The sequence below is a fragment of the Porites lutea genome, chromosome 2 (assembly GCF_958299795.1).
Source record: "Porites lutea chromosome 2, jaPorLute2.1, whole genome shotgun sequence".
In the NCBI taxonomy this organism is placed as follows: domain Eukaryota; kingdom Metazoa; phylum Cnidaria; class Anthozoa; order Scleractinia; family Poritidae; genus Porites; species Porites lutea.
Window position 1 is genome coordinate 4,863,352 of NC_133202.1, and position 18,428 is coordinate 4,881,779.

At 38.8% G+C, this 18,428-nt stretch overlaps 4 protein-coding genes and 1 pseudogene across 4 annotated transcripts; 2 read left to right on the plus strand and 3 right to left on the minus strand.

Moving 5' to 3' along the window:
* Nucleotides 1-1,064: 1,064 nt before the first annotated feature.
* Nucleotides 1,065-2,770, minus strand: LOC140926521 (uncharacterized). The gene has a single exon (XM_073376251.1). The coding sequence runs from the start codon at nt 2,768-2,770 to the stop codon at nt 1,166-1,168; it is 1,605 nt and encodes a 534-aa protein (XP_073232352.1). The 3' UTR covers nt 1,065-1,165.
* Nucleotides 2,771-4,215: 1,445 nt separating this feature from the next.
* On the minus strand, nt 4,216-5,259 carry LOC140926522 (uncharacterized). The gene has a single exon (XM_073376252.1). The coding sequence runs from the start codon at nt 5,250-5,252 to the stop codon at nt 4,317-4,319; it is 936 nt and encodes a 311-aa protein (XP_073232353.1). The 5' UTR covers nt 5,253-5,259; the 3' UTR covers nt 4,216-4,316.
* A 231-nt stretch (nt 5,260-5,490) lies between these two features.
* Nucleotides 5,491-7,195, plus strand: LOC140926523 (uncharacterized; annotated as a pseudogene).
* Nucleotides 7,196-8,638: 1,443 nt separating this feature from the next.
* Nucleotides 8,639-10,293, plus strand: LOC140926524 (uncharacterized). Its single transcript, XM_073376253.1, has one exon. It carries the CDS (start codon nt 8,639-8,641, stop codon nt 10,241-10,243), a length of 1,605 nt encoding a protein of 534 aa, XP_073232354.1. The 3' UTR covers nt 10,244-10,293.
* A 5,117-nt stretch (nt 10,294-15,410) lies between these two features.
* LOC140925233 (uncharacterized) lies at nt 15,411-17,140 on the minus strand. Its single transcript, XM_073375226.1, has 3 exons — nt 17,027-17,140; nt 16,088-16,200; nt 15,411-15,510 (listed from the first exon to the last, which is right to left on the minus strand). Exons 1-3 carry the CDS (start codon nt 17,138-17,140, stop codon nt 15,411-15,413), a joined length of 327 nt encoding a protein of 108 aa, XP_073231327.1.
* Between the last annotated feature and the right edge of the window lie 1,288 nt (nt 17,141-18,428).

Consider the following 18,428-nt stretch of genomic DNA (forward strand, 5'->3'; position numbering starts at 1 on the left):
AACTTAATTACATCAGTGCTTTTCATTACATTGTTTTCTCTAGTCGCCGATGGCGTCTTATGCTCTCTAGTTTGAACAACATTGGTCGCTTTCCTGAAGTGAGGCTTATCCTTCTCAACCTTTTTTCGTTTGTTCTGAAGACGATCAATGCGTCTTTGGTGAAACTTCGCTAACGAGTGAATGAACTCTTGTTCGGCAGTTTTTCTAATCGAGCCTATTTCTCGTTTAAATTCTTCGTCTGGCGTGATATTTGCACGCACGTTGTATCTTAGTGTCTTTGGACATGTTCTGTCCTTCATGTGTTTTCTCAGTTTCGTGATGGCTGTCTCTGATTTTTCAATCTTTGTCTCTAAGGAGGCGGCTTCGGCGGCTCTGCGTGGTGTTTTGCCGTTATGGGTCTGATCGTTAGATTGGTCCCGTTTTCGTTTTCTATCGTTATGGTACTGTTCTCTAGGAACTCTTGTTGTCTTCTGGCGGGTAGGTTGAGAGTCAGGTATAGTTTCAGAGTCGTCAGTAATGGCGCTTTCGTTTCCTTCACCTTCTGTCTCGTCAAGGAGTAGATTTTCCTCTTCAGCGTCCATTGGAGACTCATCTGTTTCTTCTGGCTGAGGTGGTCTAAGTTGACCGTCTTTGGTGAGAATTGAATATTCCATATGTAGATGTAAAAGCTGAAGCAAGACTGCAGTTTCGATTCTACTAGGGAATCTCGTCAGTTGCTAGAGGTATATCTCATGGATAGTGGTAACGTAAAGAGGTTACAGCCGTTTATATAACGCTTAACGGATCGAAAATGCGCGCATGTTTTTCTATTGGTCCATAGATTCTGGCCAATGACGTGAGTCTTTTGCAATTTCGATCCGACATACAGTTGTGTTTCTATAGAAGGCTTTCTCGTCAGTATTTGAACAATGTAGGTTATTGTCCTCTCTGAAAAGTACATAGACTTTATAAGTAAATATTACTATTCAACATTTCCAAAGATGAAGATCTGAATATTCGTATGTACTGGGTACATTAACTTCTTTTGTATCATTGTACATGTTCAAATTCTGATTGTCTGGCACGTCGCAGGACGGGGTCATGTCTAAAAATATCAAGCATGGTAAAATGGGGTTGACAGACCTGCGCGGCTCCTGCTGTGTGACCGTTGTGTTGTTATAAGCCTTTACAGTTTTGCTTTAACAAGCATGTCTTTAAGCGACTTTCCTTTTCTATAAGAGATCAAGGGAGGTTCCTTGAATATCTCTCTGAGTAGTGGCTGGTTTTCTATTAAATGCCATTTTTCCATTAGTATGTTTTTCAAACCTGGTAATGACGGTTGAAATTGCGTGACAAAGGGTAAAAGTATTTTTTGCGCTTTCTGTTTTTGTGTCAGAGCTGTCGCTCTATCTGCATATTTAACTTCTGAGAGGATCTTTTCTACCATACTCTCTGGGTAGCCTCTCGAGATAAGGCGTGTTTTAAAGTTTTTAATATTCTTGTCAAATATGACTTTAGAAGAGTTAGTTCTTAGAAGTCTAAGAGCCTCTCCCTTGACAAAACCTTTTTTAACGCCTGGTGGGTGGCAACTGTTAAAGTTAGTGTACTGAAACGTTTCAGTAGATTTAAAATGTGTGCGCACGTCGAGAATTCTTTCTTTCTCAAATCTCTCTCCCTTATAGACTGTCGTGTCCAAGAATGTGGTTTCAATTTGTGATATTTCAGCAGTGAACTTGATTGTAGGATGAAAAGAATTGGCTTGCTCAATGAAAAGATCTATATCTTCTTTGTTTGTGTCCCACAAAGAGAATATGTCGTCAATAAACCTTTTCCACGTTAGTGGTTTCCTTCTGCTTTGTTTTAAGATCTCCTTTTCTATTGTTGCCATAAAAATGTTGGCAAAAGCTACTGCCATTTTCGTGCCCATAGCAGTTCCGTGAGTCTGGAGATAGTCTTTCCCATTGAAATGGAAAGAGTTCTCTTTAAGGATAAGACTGAGCATTTCTTTAAGCAGGTGTGTAGCTATAGGAGGGTTTTTGTCATGAAATTTTTCGTATGCGTTGCATACTATAGTAATTCCTTCCTCCTGTGGGATATTCGTGTAAAGGCTGGTGACATCCATTGAGACTAAGAAAGCGTTACTAGGCACCCTAGTGTTTTCGATAAATCTTATAAAATGTGTCGTATCTTTAAGATACGAGTCTTGTATTTGTGCTGTTGGCTGAAGTAGCTTGTCTACAAATGATGAGAGGCGTTCTGTGGGGCCATCGCACCCCGAAATGATAGGTCTTCCAACTAAAGTCGGTTTGTGTATTTTTGTGAGAGTGTAGAATACTGGAATTCGTGGCGGATCTGGTGTCTGGTTAAACCATTTTACTGTCATTTCGTCAATGAAACCTTCGTTATGTAGAGTGTTAATGAGGTGTTTAACTCTCTGGGATGTGTCCTTAACCATTGGTTTTTCCAAAGGTTGATAGTTGTTTCTATCATCCAACTGTTTTTGTCCCTCATTTATTTTGTTCTCTCTTTTCATTATGACGGTTGTTGTGCCTTTATCTGCTTTCTTAAGGATTATTTCTTTGTTTTGAATAAGTTCACGGAGCGCTCGGCGCTCCCCAGGCGGCAGATTGTTTTTAGGTTTATTTAGTGGCACTTCTGTTAGCCGTAGTTTGACTTCCTCTAAATAGGATTCTAGAGCAACTGACCGTTGAACTGGGGGAATCCAACTAGACTTCACATGGAAGGGGTGTGGTTCAGTATCTTTGCCATGATAAATGTATTTGAGGCGCATCCTTCTGGCAAATTGGTTAAAGTCTGAAATTAGTTGGCTCCTTATCTGGTTTTCTTTCATGACAGGAGTTGGAATGAATTTCAAACCCCGAGAGAGTAAATTGATCTGCTCTGTTGTTAGTTCTGTGTCTGAGAGGTTCTTAATGTGTTTTTTGCGTGTCGCTATGGCTTCGTTATATAGCTTAATGTGTTTGACATTTTTCCGCTTTCTTCTCCTGTGATTTCTTTCAGTGAGTGTTTTACTATTTATCCCCTTCTCTTTTCCCTTGTTAGAAACAGAGAGAACACTGGGATACGATTCACTTTGTTTATTCTCAATATCAGTAAACTTTGACATCATTTGTGAGAACTTGTCGAACTTAGCTTGGAGGTCTGATGCTAACTTAATTACATCAGTGCTTTTCATTACATTGTTTTCTCTAGTCGCCGATGGCGTCTTATGCTCTCTAGTTTGAACAACATTGGTCGCTTTCCTGAAGTGAGGCTTATCCTTCTCAACCTTTTTTCGTTTGTTCTGAAGACGATCAATGCGTCTTTGGTGAAACTTCGCTAACGAGTGAATGAACTCTTGTTCGGCAGTTTTTCTAATCGAGCCTATTTCTCGTTTAAATTCTTCGTCTGGCGTGATATTTGCACGCACGTTGTATCTTAGTGTCTTTTTGGACATGTTCTGTCCTTCATGTGTTTTCTCAGTTTCGTGATGGCTGTCTCTGATTTTTCAATCTTTGTCTCTAAGGAGGCGGCTTCGGCGGCTCTGCGTGGTGTTTTGCCGTTATGGGTCTGATCGTTAGATTGGTCCCGTTTTCGTTTTCTATCGTTATGGTACTGTTCTCTAGGAACTCTTGTTGTCTTCTGGCGGGTAGGTTGAGAGTCAGGTATAGTTTCAGAGTCGTCAGTAATGGCGCTTTCGTTTCCTTCACCTTCTGTCTCGTCAAGGAGTAGATTTTCCTCTTCAGCGTCCATTGGAGACTCATCTGTTTCTTCTGGCTGAGGTGGTCTAAGTTGACCGTCTTTGGTGAGAATTGAATATTCCATATGTAGATGTAAAAGCTGAAGCAAGACTGCAGTTTCGATTCTACTAGGGAATCTCGTCAGTTGCTAGAGGTATATCTCATGGATAGTGGTAACGTAAAGAGGTTACAGCCGTTTATATAACGCTTAACGGATCGAAAATGCGCGCATGTTTTTCTATTGGTCCATAGATTCTGGCCAATGACGTGAGTCTTTTGCAATTTCGATCCGACATACAGTTGTGTTTCTATAGAAGGCTTTCTCGTCAGTATTTGAACAATGTAGGTTATTGTCCTCTCTGAAAAGTACATAGACTTTATAAGTAAATATTACTATTCAACATTTCCAAAGATGAAGATCTGAATATTCGTATGTACTGGGTACATTAACTTCTTTTGTATCATTGTACATGTTCAAATTCTGATTGTCTGGCACGTCGCAGGACGGGGTCATGTCTAAAAATATCAAGCATGGTAAAATGGGGTTGACAGACCTGCGCGGCTCCTGCTGTGTGACCGTTGTGTTGTTATAAGCCTTTACAGTTTTGCTTTAACAAGCATGTCTTTAAGCGACTTTCCTTTTCTATAAGAGATCAAGGGAGGTTCCTTGAATATCTCTCTGAGTAGTGGCTGGTTTTCTATTAAATGCCATTTTTCCATTAGTATGTTTTTCAAACCTGGTAATGACGGTTGAAATTGCGTGACAAAGGGTAAAAGTATTTTTTGCGCTTTCTGTTTTTGTGTCAGAGCTGTCGCTCTATCTGCATATTTAACTTCTGAGAGGATCTTTTCTACCATACTCTCTGGGTAGCCTCTCGAGATAAGGCGTGTTTTAAAGTTTTTAATATTCTTGTCAAATATGACTTTAGAAGAGTTAGTTCTTAGAAGTCTAAGAGCCTCTCCCTTGACAAAACCTTTTTTAACGCCTGGTGGGTGGCAACTGTTAAAGTTAGTGTACTGAAACGTTTCAGTAGATTTAAAATGTGTGCGCACGTCGAGAATTCTTTCTTTCTCAAATCTCTCTCCCTTATAGACTGTCGTGTCCAAGAATGTGGTTTCAATTTGTGATATTTCAGCAGTGAACTTGATTGTAGGATGAAAAGAATTGGCTTGCTCAATGAAAAGATCTATATCTTCTTTGTTTGTGTCCCACAAAGAGAATATGTCGTCAATAAACCTTTTCCACGTTAGTGGTTTCCTTCTGCTTTGTTTTAAGATCTCCTTTTCTATTGTTGCCATAAAAATGTTGGCAAAAGCTACTGCCATTTTCGTGCCCATAGCAGTTCCGTGAGTCTGGAGATAGTCTTTCCCATTGAAATGGAAAGAGTTCTCTTTAAGGATAAGACTGAGCATTTCTTTAAGCAGGTGTGTAGCTATAGGAGGGTTTTTGTCATGAAATTTTTCGTATGCGTTGCATACTATAGTAATTCCTTCCTCCTGTGGGATATTCGTGTAAAGGCTGGTGACATCCATTGAGACTAAGAAAGCGTTACTAGGCACCCTAGTGTTTTCGATAAATCTTATAAAATGTGTCGTATCTTTAAGATACGAGTCTTGTATTTGTGCTGTTGGCTGAAGTAGCTTGTCTACAAATGATGAGAGGCGTTCTGTGGGGCCATCGCACCCCGAAATGATAGGTCTTCCAACTAAAGTCGGTTTGTGTATTTTTGTGAGCCAACTAATTTCAGACTTTAACCAATTTGCCAGAAGGATGGGCCTCAAATACATTTATCATGGCAAAGATACTGAACCACACCCCTTCCATGTGAAGTCTAGTTGGATTCCCCCAGTTCAACGGTCAGTTGCTCTAGAATCCTATTTAGAGGAAGTCAAACTACGGCTAACAGAAGTGCCACTAAATAAACCTAAAAACAATCTGCCGCCTGGGGAGCGCCGAGCGCTCCGTGAACTTATTCAAAACAAAGAAATAATCCTTAAGAAAGCAGATAAAGGCACAACAACCGTCATAATGAAAAGAGAGAACAAAATAAATGAGGGACAAAAACAGTTGGATGATAGAAACAACTATCAACCTTTGGAAAAACCAATGGTTAAGGACACATCCCAGAGAGTTAAACACCTCATTAACACTCTACATAACGAAGGTTTCATTGACGAAATGACAGTAAAATGGTTTAACCAGACACCAGATCCGCCACGAATTCCAGTATTCTACACTCTCACAAAAATACACAAACCGACTTTAGTTGGAAGACCTATCATTTCGGGGTGCGATGGCCCCACAGAACGCCTCTCATCATTTGTAGACAAGCTACTTCAGCCAATAGCACAAATACAAGACTCGTATCTTAAAGATACGACACATTTTATAAGATTTATCGAAAACACTAGGGTGCCTAGTAACGCTTTCTTAGTCTCAATGGATGTCACCAGCCTTTACACGAATATCCCACAGGAGGAAGGAATTACTATAGTATGCAACGCATACGAAAAATTTCATGACAAAAACCCTCCTATAGCTACACACCTGCTTAAAGAAATGCTCAGTCTTATCCTTAAAGAGAACTCTTTCCATTTCAATGGGAAAGACTATCTCCAGACTCACGGAACTGCTATGGGCACGAAAATGGCAGTAGCTTTTGCCAACATTTTTATGGCAACAATAGAAAAGGAGATCTTAAAACAAAGCAGAAGGAAACCACTAACGTGGAAAAGGTTATTGACGACATATTCTCTTTGTGGGACACAAACAAAGAAGATATAGATCTTTTCATTGAGCAAGCCAATTCTTTTCATCCTACAATCAAGTTCACTGCTGAAATATCACAAATTGAAACCACATTCTTGGACACGACAGTCTATAAGGGAGAGAGATTTGAGAAAGAAAGAATTCTCGACGTGCGCACACATTTTAAATCTACTGAAACGTTTCAGTACACTAACTTTAACAGTTGCCACCCACCAGGCGTTAAAAAAGGTTTTGTCAAGGGAGAGGCTCTTAGACTTCTAAGAACTAACTCTTCTAAAGTCATATTTGACAAGAATATTAAAAACTTTAAAACACGCCTTATCTCGAGAGGCTACCCAGAGAGTATGGTAGAAAAGATCCTCTCAGAAGTTAAATATGCAGATAGAGCGACAGCTCTGACACAAAAACAGAAAGCGCAAAAAATACTTTTACCCTTTGTCACGCAATTTCAACCGTCATTACCAGGTTTGAAAAACATACTAATGGAAAAATGGCATTTAATAGAAAACCAGCCACTACTCAGAGAGATATTCAAGGAACCTCCCTTGATCTCTTATAGAAAAGGAAAGTCGCTTAAAGACATGCTTGTTAAAGCAAAACTGTAAAGGCTTATAACAACACAACGGTCACACAGCAGGAGCCGCGCAGGTCTGTCAACCCCATTTTACCATGCTTGATATTTTTAGACATGACCCCGTCCTGCGACGTGCCAGACAATCAGAATTTGAACATGTACAATGATACAAAAGAAGTTAATGTACCCAGTACATACGAATATTCAGATCTTCATCTTTGGAAATGTTGAATAGTAATATTTACTTATAAAGTCTATGTACTTTTCAGAGAGGACAATAACCTACATTGTTCAAATACTGACGAGAAAGCCTTCTATAGAAACACAACTGTATGTCGGATCGAAATTGCAAAAGACTCACGTCATTGGCCAGAATCTATGGACCAATAGAAAAACATGCGCGCATTTTCGATCCGTTAAGCGTTATATAAACGGCTGTAACCTCTTTACGTTACCACTATCCATGAGATATACCTCTAGCAACTGACGAGATTCCCTAGTAGAATCGAAACTGCAGTCTTGCTTCAGCTTTTACATCTACATATGGAATATTCAATTCTCACCAAAGACGGTCAACTTAGACCACCTCAGCCAGAAGAAACAGATGAGTCTCCAATGGACGCTGAAGAGGAAAATCTACTCCTTGACGAGACAGAAGGTGAAGGAAACGAAAGCGCCATTACTGACGACTCTGAAACTATACCTGACTCTCAACCTACCCGCCAGAAGACAACAAGAGTTCCTAGAGAACAGTACCATAACGATAGAAAACGAAAACGGGACCAATCTAACGATCAGACCCATAACGGCAAAACACCACGCAGAGCCGCCGAAGCCGCCTCCTTAGAGACAAAGATTGAAAAATCAGAGACAGCCATCACGAAACTGAGAAAACACATGAAGGACAGAACATGTCCAAAGACACTAAGATACAACGTGCGTGCAAATATCACGCCAGACGAAGAATTTAAACGAGAAATAGGCTCGATTAGAAAAACTGCCGAACAAGAGTTCATTCACTCGTTAGCGAAGTTTCACCAAAGACGCATTGATCGTCTTCAGAACAAACGAAAAAAGGTTGAGAAGGATAAGCCTCACTTCAGGAAAGCGACCAATGTTGTTCAAACTAGAGAGCATAAGACGCCATCGGCGACTAGAGAAAACAATGTAATGAAAAGCACTGATGTAATTAAGTTAGCATCAGACCTCCAAGCTAAGTTCGACAAGTTCTCACAAATGATGTCAAAGTTTACTGATATTGAGAATAAACAAAGTGAATCGTATCCCAGTGTTCTCTCTGTTTCTAACAAGGGAAAAGAGAAGGGGATAAATAGTAAAACACTCACTGAAAGAAATCACAGGAGAAGAAAGCGGAAAAATGTCAAACACATTAAGCTATATAACGAAGCCATAGCGACACGCAAAAAACACATTAAGAACCTCTCAGACACAGAACTAACAACAGAGCAGATCAATTTACTCTCTCGGGGTTTGAAATTCATTCCAACTCCTGTCATGAAAGAAAACCAGATAAGGAGCCAACTAATTTCAGACTTTAACCAATTTGCCAGAAGGATGCGCCTCAAATACATTTATCATGGCAAAGATACTGAACCACACCCCTTCCATGTGAAGTCTAGTTGGATTCCCCCAGTTCAACGGTCAGTTGCTCTAGAATCCTATTTAGAGGAAGTCAAACTACGGCTAACAGAAGTGCCACTAAATAAACCTAAAAACAATCTGCCGCCTGGGGAGCGCCGAGCGCTCCGTGAACTTATTCAAAACAAAGAAATAATCCTTAAGAAAGCAGATAAAGGCACAACAACCGTCATAATGAAAAGAGAGAACAAAATAAATGAGGGACAAAAACAGTTGGATGATAGAAACAACTATCAACCTTTGGAAAAACCAATGGTTAAGGACACATCCCAGAGAGTTAAACACCTCATTAACACTCTACATAACGAAGGTTTCATTGACGAAATGACAGTAAAATGGTTTAACCAGACACCAGATCCGCCACGAATTCCAGTATTCTACACTCTCACAAAAATACACAAACCGACTTTAGTTGGAAGACCTATCATTTCGGGGTGCGATGGCCCCACAGAACGCCTCTCATCATTTGTAGACAAGCTACTTCAGCCAATAGCACAAATACAAGACTCGTATCTTAAAGATACGACACATTTTATAAGATTTATCGAAAACACTAGGGTGCCTAGTAACGCTTTCTTAGTCTCAATGGATGTCACCAGCCTTTACACGAATATCCCACAGGAGGAAGGAATTACTATAGTATGCAACGCATACGAAAAATTTCATGACAAAAACCCTCCTATAGCTACACACCTGCTTAAAGAAATGCTCAGTCTTATCCTTAAAGAGAACTCTTTCCATTTCAATGGGAAAGACTATCTCCAGACTCACGGAACTGCTATGGGCACGAAAATGGCAGTAGCTTTTGCCAACATTTTTATGGCAACAATAGAAAAGGAGATCTTAAAACAAAGCAGAAGGAAACCACTAACGTGGAAAAGGTTTATTGACGACATATTCTCTTTGTGGGACACAAACAAAGAAGATATAGATCTTTTCATTGAGCAAGCCAATTCTTTTCATCCTACAATCAAGTTCACTGCTGAAATATCACAAATTGAAACCACATTCTTGGACACGACAGTCTATAAGGGAGAGAGATTTGAGAAAGAAAGAATTCTCGACGTGCGCACACATTTTAAATCTACTGAAACGTTTCAGTACACTAACTTTAACAGTTGCCACCCACCAGGCGTTAAAAAAGGTTTTGTCAAGGGAGAGGCTCTTAGACTTCTAAGAACTAACTCTTCTAAAGTCATATTTGACAAGAATATTAAAAACTTTAAAACACGCCTTATCTCGAGAGGCTACCCAGAGAGTATGGTAGAAAAGATCCTCTCAGAAGTTAAATATGCAGATAGAGCGACAGCTCTGACACAAAAACAGAAAGCGCAAAAAATACTTTTACCCTTTGTCACGCAATTTCAACCGTCATTACCAGGTTTGAAAAACATACTAATGGAAAAATGGCATTTAATAGAAAACCAGCCACTACTCAGAGAGATATTCAAGGAACCTCCCTTGATCTCTTATAGAAAAGGAAAGTCGCTTAAAGACATGCTTGTTAAAGCAAAACTGTAAAGGCTTATAACAACACAACGGTCACACAGCAGGAGCCGCGCAGGTCTGTCAACCCCATTTTACCATCGCAAAATGTTGAGTTTTCAGTAAAAGATTAAATAGCATCAAAGATTTTTGGAAGAGTAATAAGAAGGAAGTATTAAATTCGCATAGACTAAAGGAGATCTAGAATTAAAAAACAGTTAAAAATTTTATAGTGCTTGTTAGAAAGCATTTTGCAAATCTTTACTGAAAAACAATCTAAAAACTGATATCCTAAAATGATTATAATAGAATTTTGGAGAAAGCCGCAGCGTTGTGTTCAATGATATATACCCACACATAAAAGCTTGTAATGTTTAAATACAGGGATAAGCCGAGCTGAAAGCGACTTACGTCCTTTTCATATTTTCATATGAGAAATTTTAGTTCCGTTAACCGAGTGACTAGTTTGCATTAACGCAGAAAACTATGGTAGTTTCTTAGCAGTAGTTCTAAAACTTCCTTGACCATCAAGAGTAAGCTGTTCCCTTTTTATGATAACCTTCATAGCTTACAAAACAGGAAAACACCATTTAACTTCCTTTGTTTCAGCAGAGACGCATGCAGAATAAAAACTAATTAAACCTTTTGTCGCAACAACCGATACTGTCGATCAGCGTCCTATTAGTGATCTTTGCGGAACTAACATCAACCTTCTTTGTCCACGTTCTTAACTGAATTTTTTTTTTTCAAGTCCTTCTAAAAGGTATAGACAAGCAACAGAGAGAAACAGGGAATTAAAAGTGTGAAGCGAAAAAAATAGCAAGCCATGATATCATCCCAGTGCATCACCTGGTTCGCTGTAGTCCTTACCATGTCTGTTGCTATAAGTAACAGTGAACCTTACCTATCAATCGTTCTTTTTATTAAAAAAAACGCAGTCTTCCCACTCGTGCCAAATTGTACCTAGTCATAAAGCTGACCATAGTTGATATGTTTGTCGGAGGATTTTCTCACTCTTCTACGTATACCCTACTTATGCGACATTGTGAAATTTCCGCACTTTACCCTGGAACTGACATTAACAACTGGCTTTCTCTTCGTCTGGTTTCTTCTGACCTCTCTTACAAACATTGTAGTAATTTCATTGGATCAGATGCATGCAACAATTCGTCCCTATAGGAGCCTTATGCATCGCCTTATTAAAAAGTGAGTCTACGGGGTAACAATTGCTGCTTTTGTCTGGGTTTTACCCGCAATGTTTATTATACTAATCCTTAAGAATCGAATGTTTAACCAACGTCCTATATTTAGCACATCTAGTGGACCTTCAGTCTCTTCATGTGGTAGCCCGGGGCACCCAACGACTGGTTTCTGTGAAATAGCTGTTCGAAGAAGCACATATTATCTAGAGATTTCTATAGCTCGAAAAAAGTTAAAAATTCATGGATGAATGTATCATTCATCTCAGGTTTTCGACGTTTTCAGTCTATTAACTTCTCTGATTGAAGTTAGGAATGGCTTTTCACTTTTCACTTGTGTTCCCATATTTGGTCGTCATTCACAAAAATGGACTACTTATAATAAATTTTGGGCTTTAAAATCAGTAACGGAAAGATGTACATCGGAAAATGTTGAGTTTTCTGTATATTTAATAGCATCAAAGATTTTCGAAAAAGTACTACCGTGTTAATAAATTCGCATCGGTTGAAGAAGCCCAAGGATGACCAAACAGATACAAATTTTATAGAGTTTCATAGAAGGCATTTGCAGAGCTACTTTTTAAAACAACAATCTTAAAGAGATCCTCAAATGGTTTGAATAAATTTTGTAGAGAGGCGGCGTCGGATATGGTGGACGGGTTGGAGAGCGATGTTTCTGTCCTCCTCAGTATAATATATAGTTACCTAGAAATACTTGCAATGGAAAATGTTAAAATACAACGATTGTCCGAGCTAAGCCGCGACTTAATGCCCTCTTCAGTCATATTTTCATGGAAATTTCAGCTCCTTTAACCGAGTGAAATTGTTCACCGCTGACTAACAGTTTGCATGAAACATTTAATTTTTTCCGGTCTCACTATGGACATTCGATTGTCTTAGAAGGTTTAATTGAAATGTTATGAGGGATAGTCACATTTTCATTTTGGTGATCAATTACTCCCTATATACCAAACAGACCTTTAATATTTTTAAAGAGCGAAATAAAAATGTTAAAAAAGTATTAATGTAATACTAGTTCAAATACAATTTTAGCCACAGTTAGATTGTTAGTTAATTAGTTAGTTAGTAATACCCTTTGCATTTTACCACGAACATTTTTTGCTCCTGATGTAATAACATAATGTTTTAAGCTGTATATATTTAGTCGAAGTTTTGAAAACGTTATCGTCAAATGGACCTTTTCCGTCCAACAGTTTTTTTCGACCAAAAACTATATCCAATAGCTCATTATAAAAACTAAGAGTGCAAGCATTGCTTTTTTTTCTTCCCCTCCTTTCCGGATCTCCTCCGTCGCTCTTTCTTTTTCTCCTTTCCTTTTCCTTCGTTACTGTGATTTTGGAGCCGTTCTGGGGCTTAAGAAACTTGCCTTTTGACGCCTTTTCAGTCAAATGACTGCAAATTTCGTTAAGTTGGTTTTCCAAAAATCAGTTAGATATACTATTATATATTTTATCAGCAGATGTAGAGCTATTTTGTTTGGAATGCTGTAAATAAACTACCACCACCATAATAATAATAATAATAATAATAATAATAATAATAATAATAATAATAATAATAATAATAATAATAATATTTATTATTATTATACTCGGGTGAACGAGGGCTGACGTTAATTAGTTTTAAAAATATTCAGCTAAAACGACTCGAATTTAATGCCCTAAGCTTTTAGTCAACCAATTTATCCTAATCTCCCCTCAAACGTCACTGATATCTTTTCCACAGGTAAAAACAAGGATTTTCACTTCAGCTTTTGCGAAAGCAAGTTGAAAAACTGTAAGTTAAAGGTGAGCTTCCTAATTCGTCGAATTATTATTCATGTATCTTCGCTACTGATCTTTGAAAAACAGACGTCAACCTTGTTTGTTCACCTCCTACTTTTCTTTTCTAAGTAATCAAACTTTATTCAATTGAAATTCTTTCTAAAGGTAGACGAACAACAGAAGAGAACGGGTAAAAGGGTGAAGCGAAAAGGAGTAAAAGAAAAGAAGTCATGCCATTATCTTCATCCGAGTGCATCACCTGGTTTGCTGTAACCCTTACCGTGTGTGTTGCTATAGTAACAGTGAACCTTCTATCAATCATTCTTTTTATAAAAAACCGCAGTCTTCGTACTCGTGCCATGTACCTAGTTATAAGCCTGACCATAGCTGATATGTTTGTCGGAGGATTTTCTCACCTTCATCCATTTCGACTCCTCTCACTTTTGTCATGCGACATTGTGAAAATGAACTTAAGTCGGGAACTGTATGTGATTATTGAGTTTCTCTTCCTCTGGTTTCCTCTGACCTCTCTAACAAACATTGCAGTCATTTCATTAGATCGGATGCATGCAACAATTCGTCCCTTCAGGCATCGCCTCATCAAAAAGTGGGTTTACGGGGTAACATTTGCTGGTGTCTGGGTTTTAGCTGCAATGGTATCAACTGCCACTTTAACACTTGAGCAATATGGGAAGGAATGGTCGTATCATTTTTACTTATGGTCATCATACTGTTGTTTGTGTCTATTTGTTATCTGTGTTTCTTACTCTTCCATTGTTGTTAAATTTTTGTGTGGAGCGCATCGCCAGCACCATGGTGCAGCCAACAGACAAAGGAAACTGACCGTAACATTATTCATAATCGTATCCTTACTGATGTGGCTACCATATGAGGTTATTGCTTTTCTTTTTTTTCAATCTAGTATCATGAAATTCCTTTCTTTCCAGGAATTAGTACGTTTGGACTTTTCTTCAACTGTTCTATTTTTGATGAACTCGCTTGTTAATCCCATCGTTTACACAATCAGAATGCCAGAGTTTAGGAAAGCTCCCCTGCTGTTATTTAAACGTCAACGAAGACAAAATGCCCGAGATATTCCTCTTCATGCGCTTTAATGTACTTTGTTTTGAAAATCAACTAATGATTTCGTCACCTTCAAATAAAAAAAAAAACACTAGTTGATTGTATACTATTGTTGCGGCCTTTAAAGTTCGATAAAAAGGCCTTAAATAAATGTTGTGGTGCAATTTTTTCCTTGGTTCAAATGCTTTTTTCCTTTGTTTTAAACTCTGATTCTCAATCGTACACAACCATACCGCAACACAAAGGAAAACAAAATATAAACCATTGATGAGTTGAACCACAGTATTTTGTCAAATACCACAACTAAATATAGAGCCGGTTAGTAGTCTTGTTTATCTTTTCGTTACGTTAAGTATGCTTCCAAAAATATGAAAAGATATCCTTTACATTTCCTTGTTTAGAGTTAGTCATTATGATTGTGGTCGCAAAATATGAAATATATCCATTATGTACATTAAGCGCAGAAGTTGTTTAGTTAATTAATTAGTTAATTTGTTATTTTACAACGAGATATCTACTTTAATAATGCGACTTGTTTTGATTGTAAAATACCGCTGTTAGTAAAATCAGTATTTTAAAGGGACTTCAATAAAGTTGCTATTTATATAAACAGGATTTCTTTACGTTCTTATCTGTGTCTGGAATATCACAAGGAATGGGCCGGAAACACGCTGAAATGGAAAAAGCACACTTCAGTGTCCTAAAGATGGGAAAAGTCAGAAGTTTGTTAAAAAAGTCTTTTTTTTCCACACCAATTTTAGGAGAGGATTAGGAGAATGTTGTTTTTCCTCGTTGTGTGGTTAAGGACATTTGTATACAGCTTGCCAGATACATTCAAGACTCTTTCTGCTACTATTGTTGAACATTTCCGGGTCTTTTTTGGGAGATAATATATAGCCAAATCTGGGAAGGGAAATCAATTGAAAAACTTTGAAAATCATAGATGAATGAAGAGTCATCAAAACTATTTAGCCTTTCTCGAGAAATAGAAATTTGTAAACAAGTTAGAGTTTTGCTTCTTCAAACATATATTTTACATCAGAAAACTTTCCCCAGATAAATGAGGATGGAGACATATCAAATAGTCTGGATTGAATATTGTCATCACTGGAAACTAAATCCAGTAAATCCATCTTGTCAGTTCGTGTCCTTAAACTGCGCCATGAATTCTTGGTGAAAGGTTCTTAGTCGCTCAAACATTGGAGCGAACGTCTCTTCAGAAGGAAGAATAGTGATCCTACCAAGAAAGATTAAAACATGAAACCGTTTTAAGTTTTCCTTCGTACGGATAGTGGGTCTGAAAAATCAAAACGTTTTGGATTATTTTAACCCACAATGTGGAGATAAAACTTGGTCCAATTTCATCAGACTTTCACACGCTGATAGAAAGTCACTTTTACAGACAAGTCGCCTTTAGGACGCCATTTCCCACGTAAGTTTAAGTTCTCGTCCATACCGTATAATCCCGGTTGTAAGCCCTTCTATTTGTAAACACCAACTTTATTCCAGTTGCAGGCCCTCCACTAAGCCCCCATCACCCCGGCTATGGGCCGATCTGTGTATACCCTTATTGCGTTCGTCAGAACGCATCCTAATTTGGTGTGCCTGTGGTATAAAGGCAGAATTTTTCGGGGTTGGGGGGAAAATGGGGTGTTTTCAAATTTTAAGGTGCAGTCAATCTAATCAATCTAAATATATTGGACAAGCCTGTGAAAACCTTGTGACACAAGGGCGCAAATGATATCACAGAGAGGTTTTTAAAATCATCAAAATTCCGACCTGAAGTTGATGACCCTTGTTAATTCAATTCTTACCTGTAATAAAAGTTGTTACCGCTGCCTTTCATATCAAAAACGTGGCCAGGAATCATGTAAATTCCAGTTTTCTCCAGCGCCTGCCAAAACTCGTCTGGTGGCATTTCCTTGGCCTAAATAACAATGACAAAACAAACAACTCAGTAAACTCAAAAAAATCTACACATTACTTTTGTCTACCCAAAATCCTTTCACTTCGCTCACCAAACAGATCACATACATACTTTCCTTGTGAGGGAAATATCTGTATTTCAAAGAATCCCTCGATGAAGCCTTGACTGGGAGCTGGCACTGGAATTTAGCAATGCAATATGGGAAATTGAGAAAGTGAAATTTTAATTTTCGCGGGACATTATCAGCAGCCTGAATAAGATGGGAGCATATAGCGTCCTTTTCACTTTTTCTAACCGAAGAACGTCTTTTATGAAAACTGACACGACGAGACACGGGTTGGCATTCTTCTAATATAAGGTGCATCCACGAGAACCTTGGCTTCTGGATCGCACGTTCTGGATTCCGGATTTTATGCTGTAGATCCCGGATAGTAGGTACTGGATTCAGTATTCCTTGTCCGTGAAACATGGATTCCAGATTCCAATCGTTAGCGAGATTCCGGGCTTCATATGTAAAGCAGGCCCCAGCTGTTCAAAAGCTGGATAACGCAATCCACGGGATAAATCTCTATCCAGTGGATAGTGCAATTGGTTTCGCTAATACCTATCCACTGGATAGTGATTTATCCGGTGGATAGAGCTATCCGTCTTATGAACAACCGGGTCTGAATTCCGAATTTCAAACCCTAGAACTGATTCCGGATCAGTCTGCAAGAAAAAAATTCCTGGGTTCCGGATTCGGATTACCGTACACCTAGGATATCCATTAATGACAGTATTCTGCAGTGCGGTTCTAGAAATCAGGACCGAAAACAAGACATGATACCCTGGCTGCCTCGATAGCTTTCTTTGGAAGTGTTATCCTCGGAAACGCATACATTGCACCTGCCACCTCGTTACACTTAACATTTTCCATTGAGTTAAGAACATCCGTTGTCATCTTTGCTTTCTTCCTGTAAGAATCCTTGATGGATCGATGTTATATATACTTCCTGTAAAACTGTGTTACTACAAACAACATTGCAAGAAGGGAGGGGAAAATGCAACCTCGTCCCCAGGGCACTTTTCCCTGGCTTTGGAGGTCGGACTCCAAAGCCAAGGAAAAGCGCCCTGCGGACGAGGTTGGGGAAAGTGGTCTTTCCATTGGCGATGGTTAGCAACTTTGTCAGGACGAGTGCAAAAAATAGGTATTTTCCTCTAATTGTAATGTGTGTTACAAGGTTTTGTCCGATGTTTTAGCTGTTACAACTGAGCAACATTATTACTTTGCAGTATCATCAACATGGTCCATGTATTTTTATTAACAGGTCTCTACGTATTGTTATTGACATCAGTTGCGATGCAAGCAGTCCTAACAACCCTCTGCCATTTTACGACACTTGCACATCATTCAAAGAGCCAACTTGCAAAGTGAAACTAAAGTAAGTCATTCCAAGGTACAGTTTCTTTGATGATGTGGAAGAAAAATAAATCTACCATCAGAAAGCTCAGAAAAATTGCCGAGCTCTACCAGCCGATGAGATTCGAACTCACGACCCTCCGCGTTCTGAGATCACTCAGCTACTGAAGCACTCTATTGCGAGTGGGTTGTAATTTAATCACGACCTTTGAAACTAGTTTACCAGAGTTGTTGCTATTTTTAAGGGTTTGAATTGGTAAAACTACCGTAACGGGTAACTTGGAAAAAAAAATCGCAAAAAACTAATTATTAAGTTGTCTTGCTTTGTATTTTTAGCAAGTCATCAAAGCCCTTAGATGTTGTTGCCATTGATCATTTTCCCTCCACATTTGCTCAAATTAACTGAGGTGTGCTTTGACTATCTTAAAATGCACCAAAAGTAGTTTTTCTCCTTATTCCCGGGCTGTGATGATGAGTGGAAAGTAAAACATTCAAATAAGCTAAGAGAACTTTTATGTTTTGGGGCTTTTCTGTTCTCTTGAATGAGCCTATAGGCTGGATGACGTTAGTAGTAATAGGGGTCGGTTTGGCGCAGGTACTACGTCATGTAAGCGTCACGAAATGTCCTCGATAAAAAATGTGGGGGAGGGGTGGGTTGTACTTACCTGAAGAGGGAGAGGTTAGGGTTAGGGTTAGGGTTAGGGTTAGGGTTAGGGTTAGAGGTTAGAGAGCCTCTTGTACCCCGAGTAGGTTAGGGTTAGGGTTAGGGTTAGGGCTAGGGCCTCTTGTAACCCGAGTAGGTTAGGGTTAGGGTGGGGTTTATATTTGT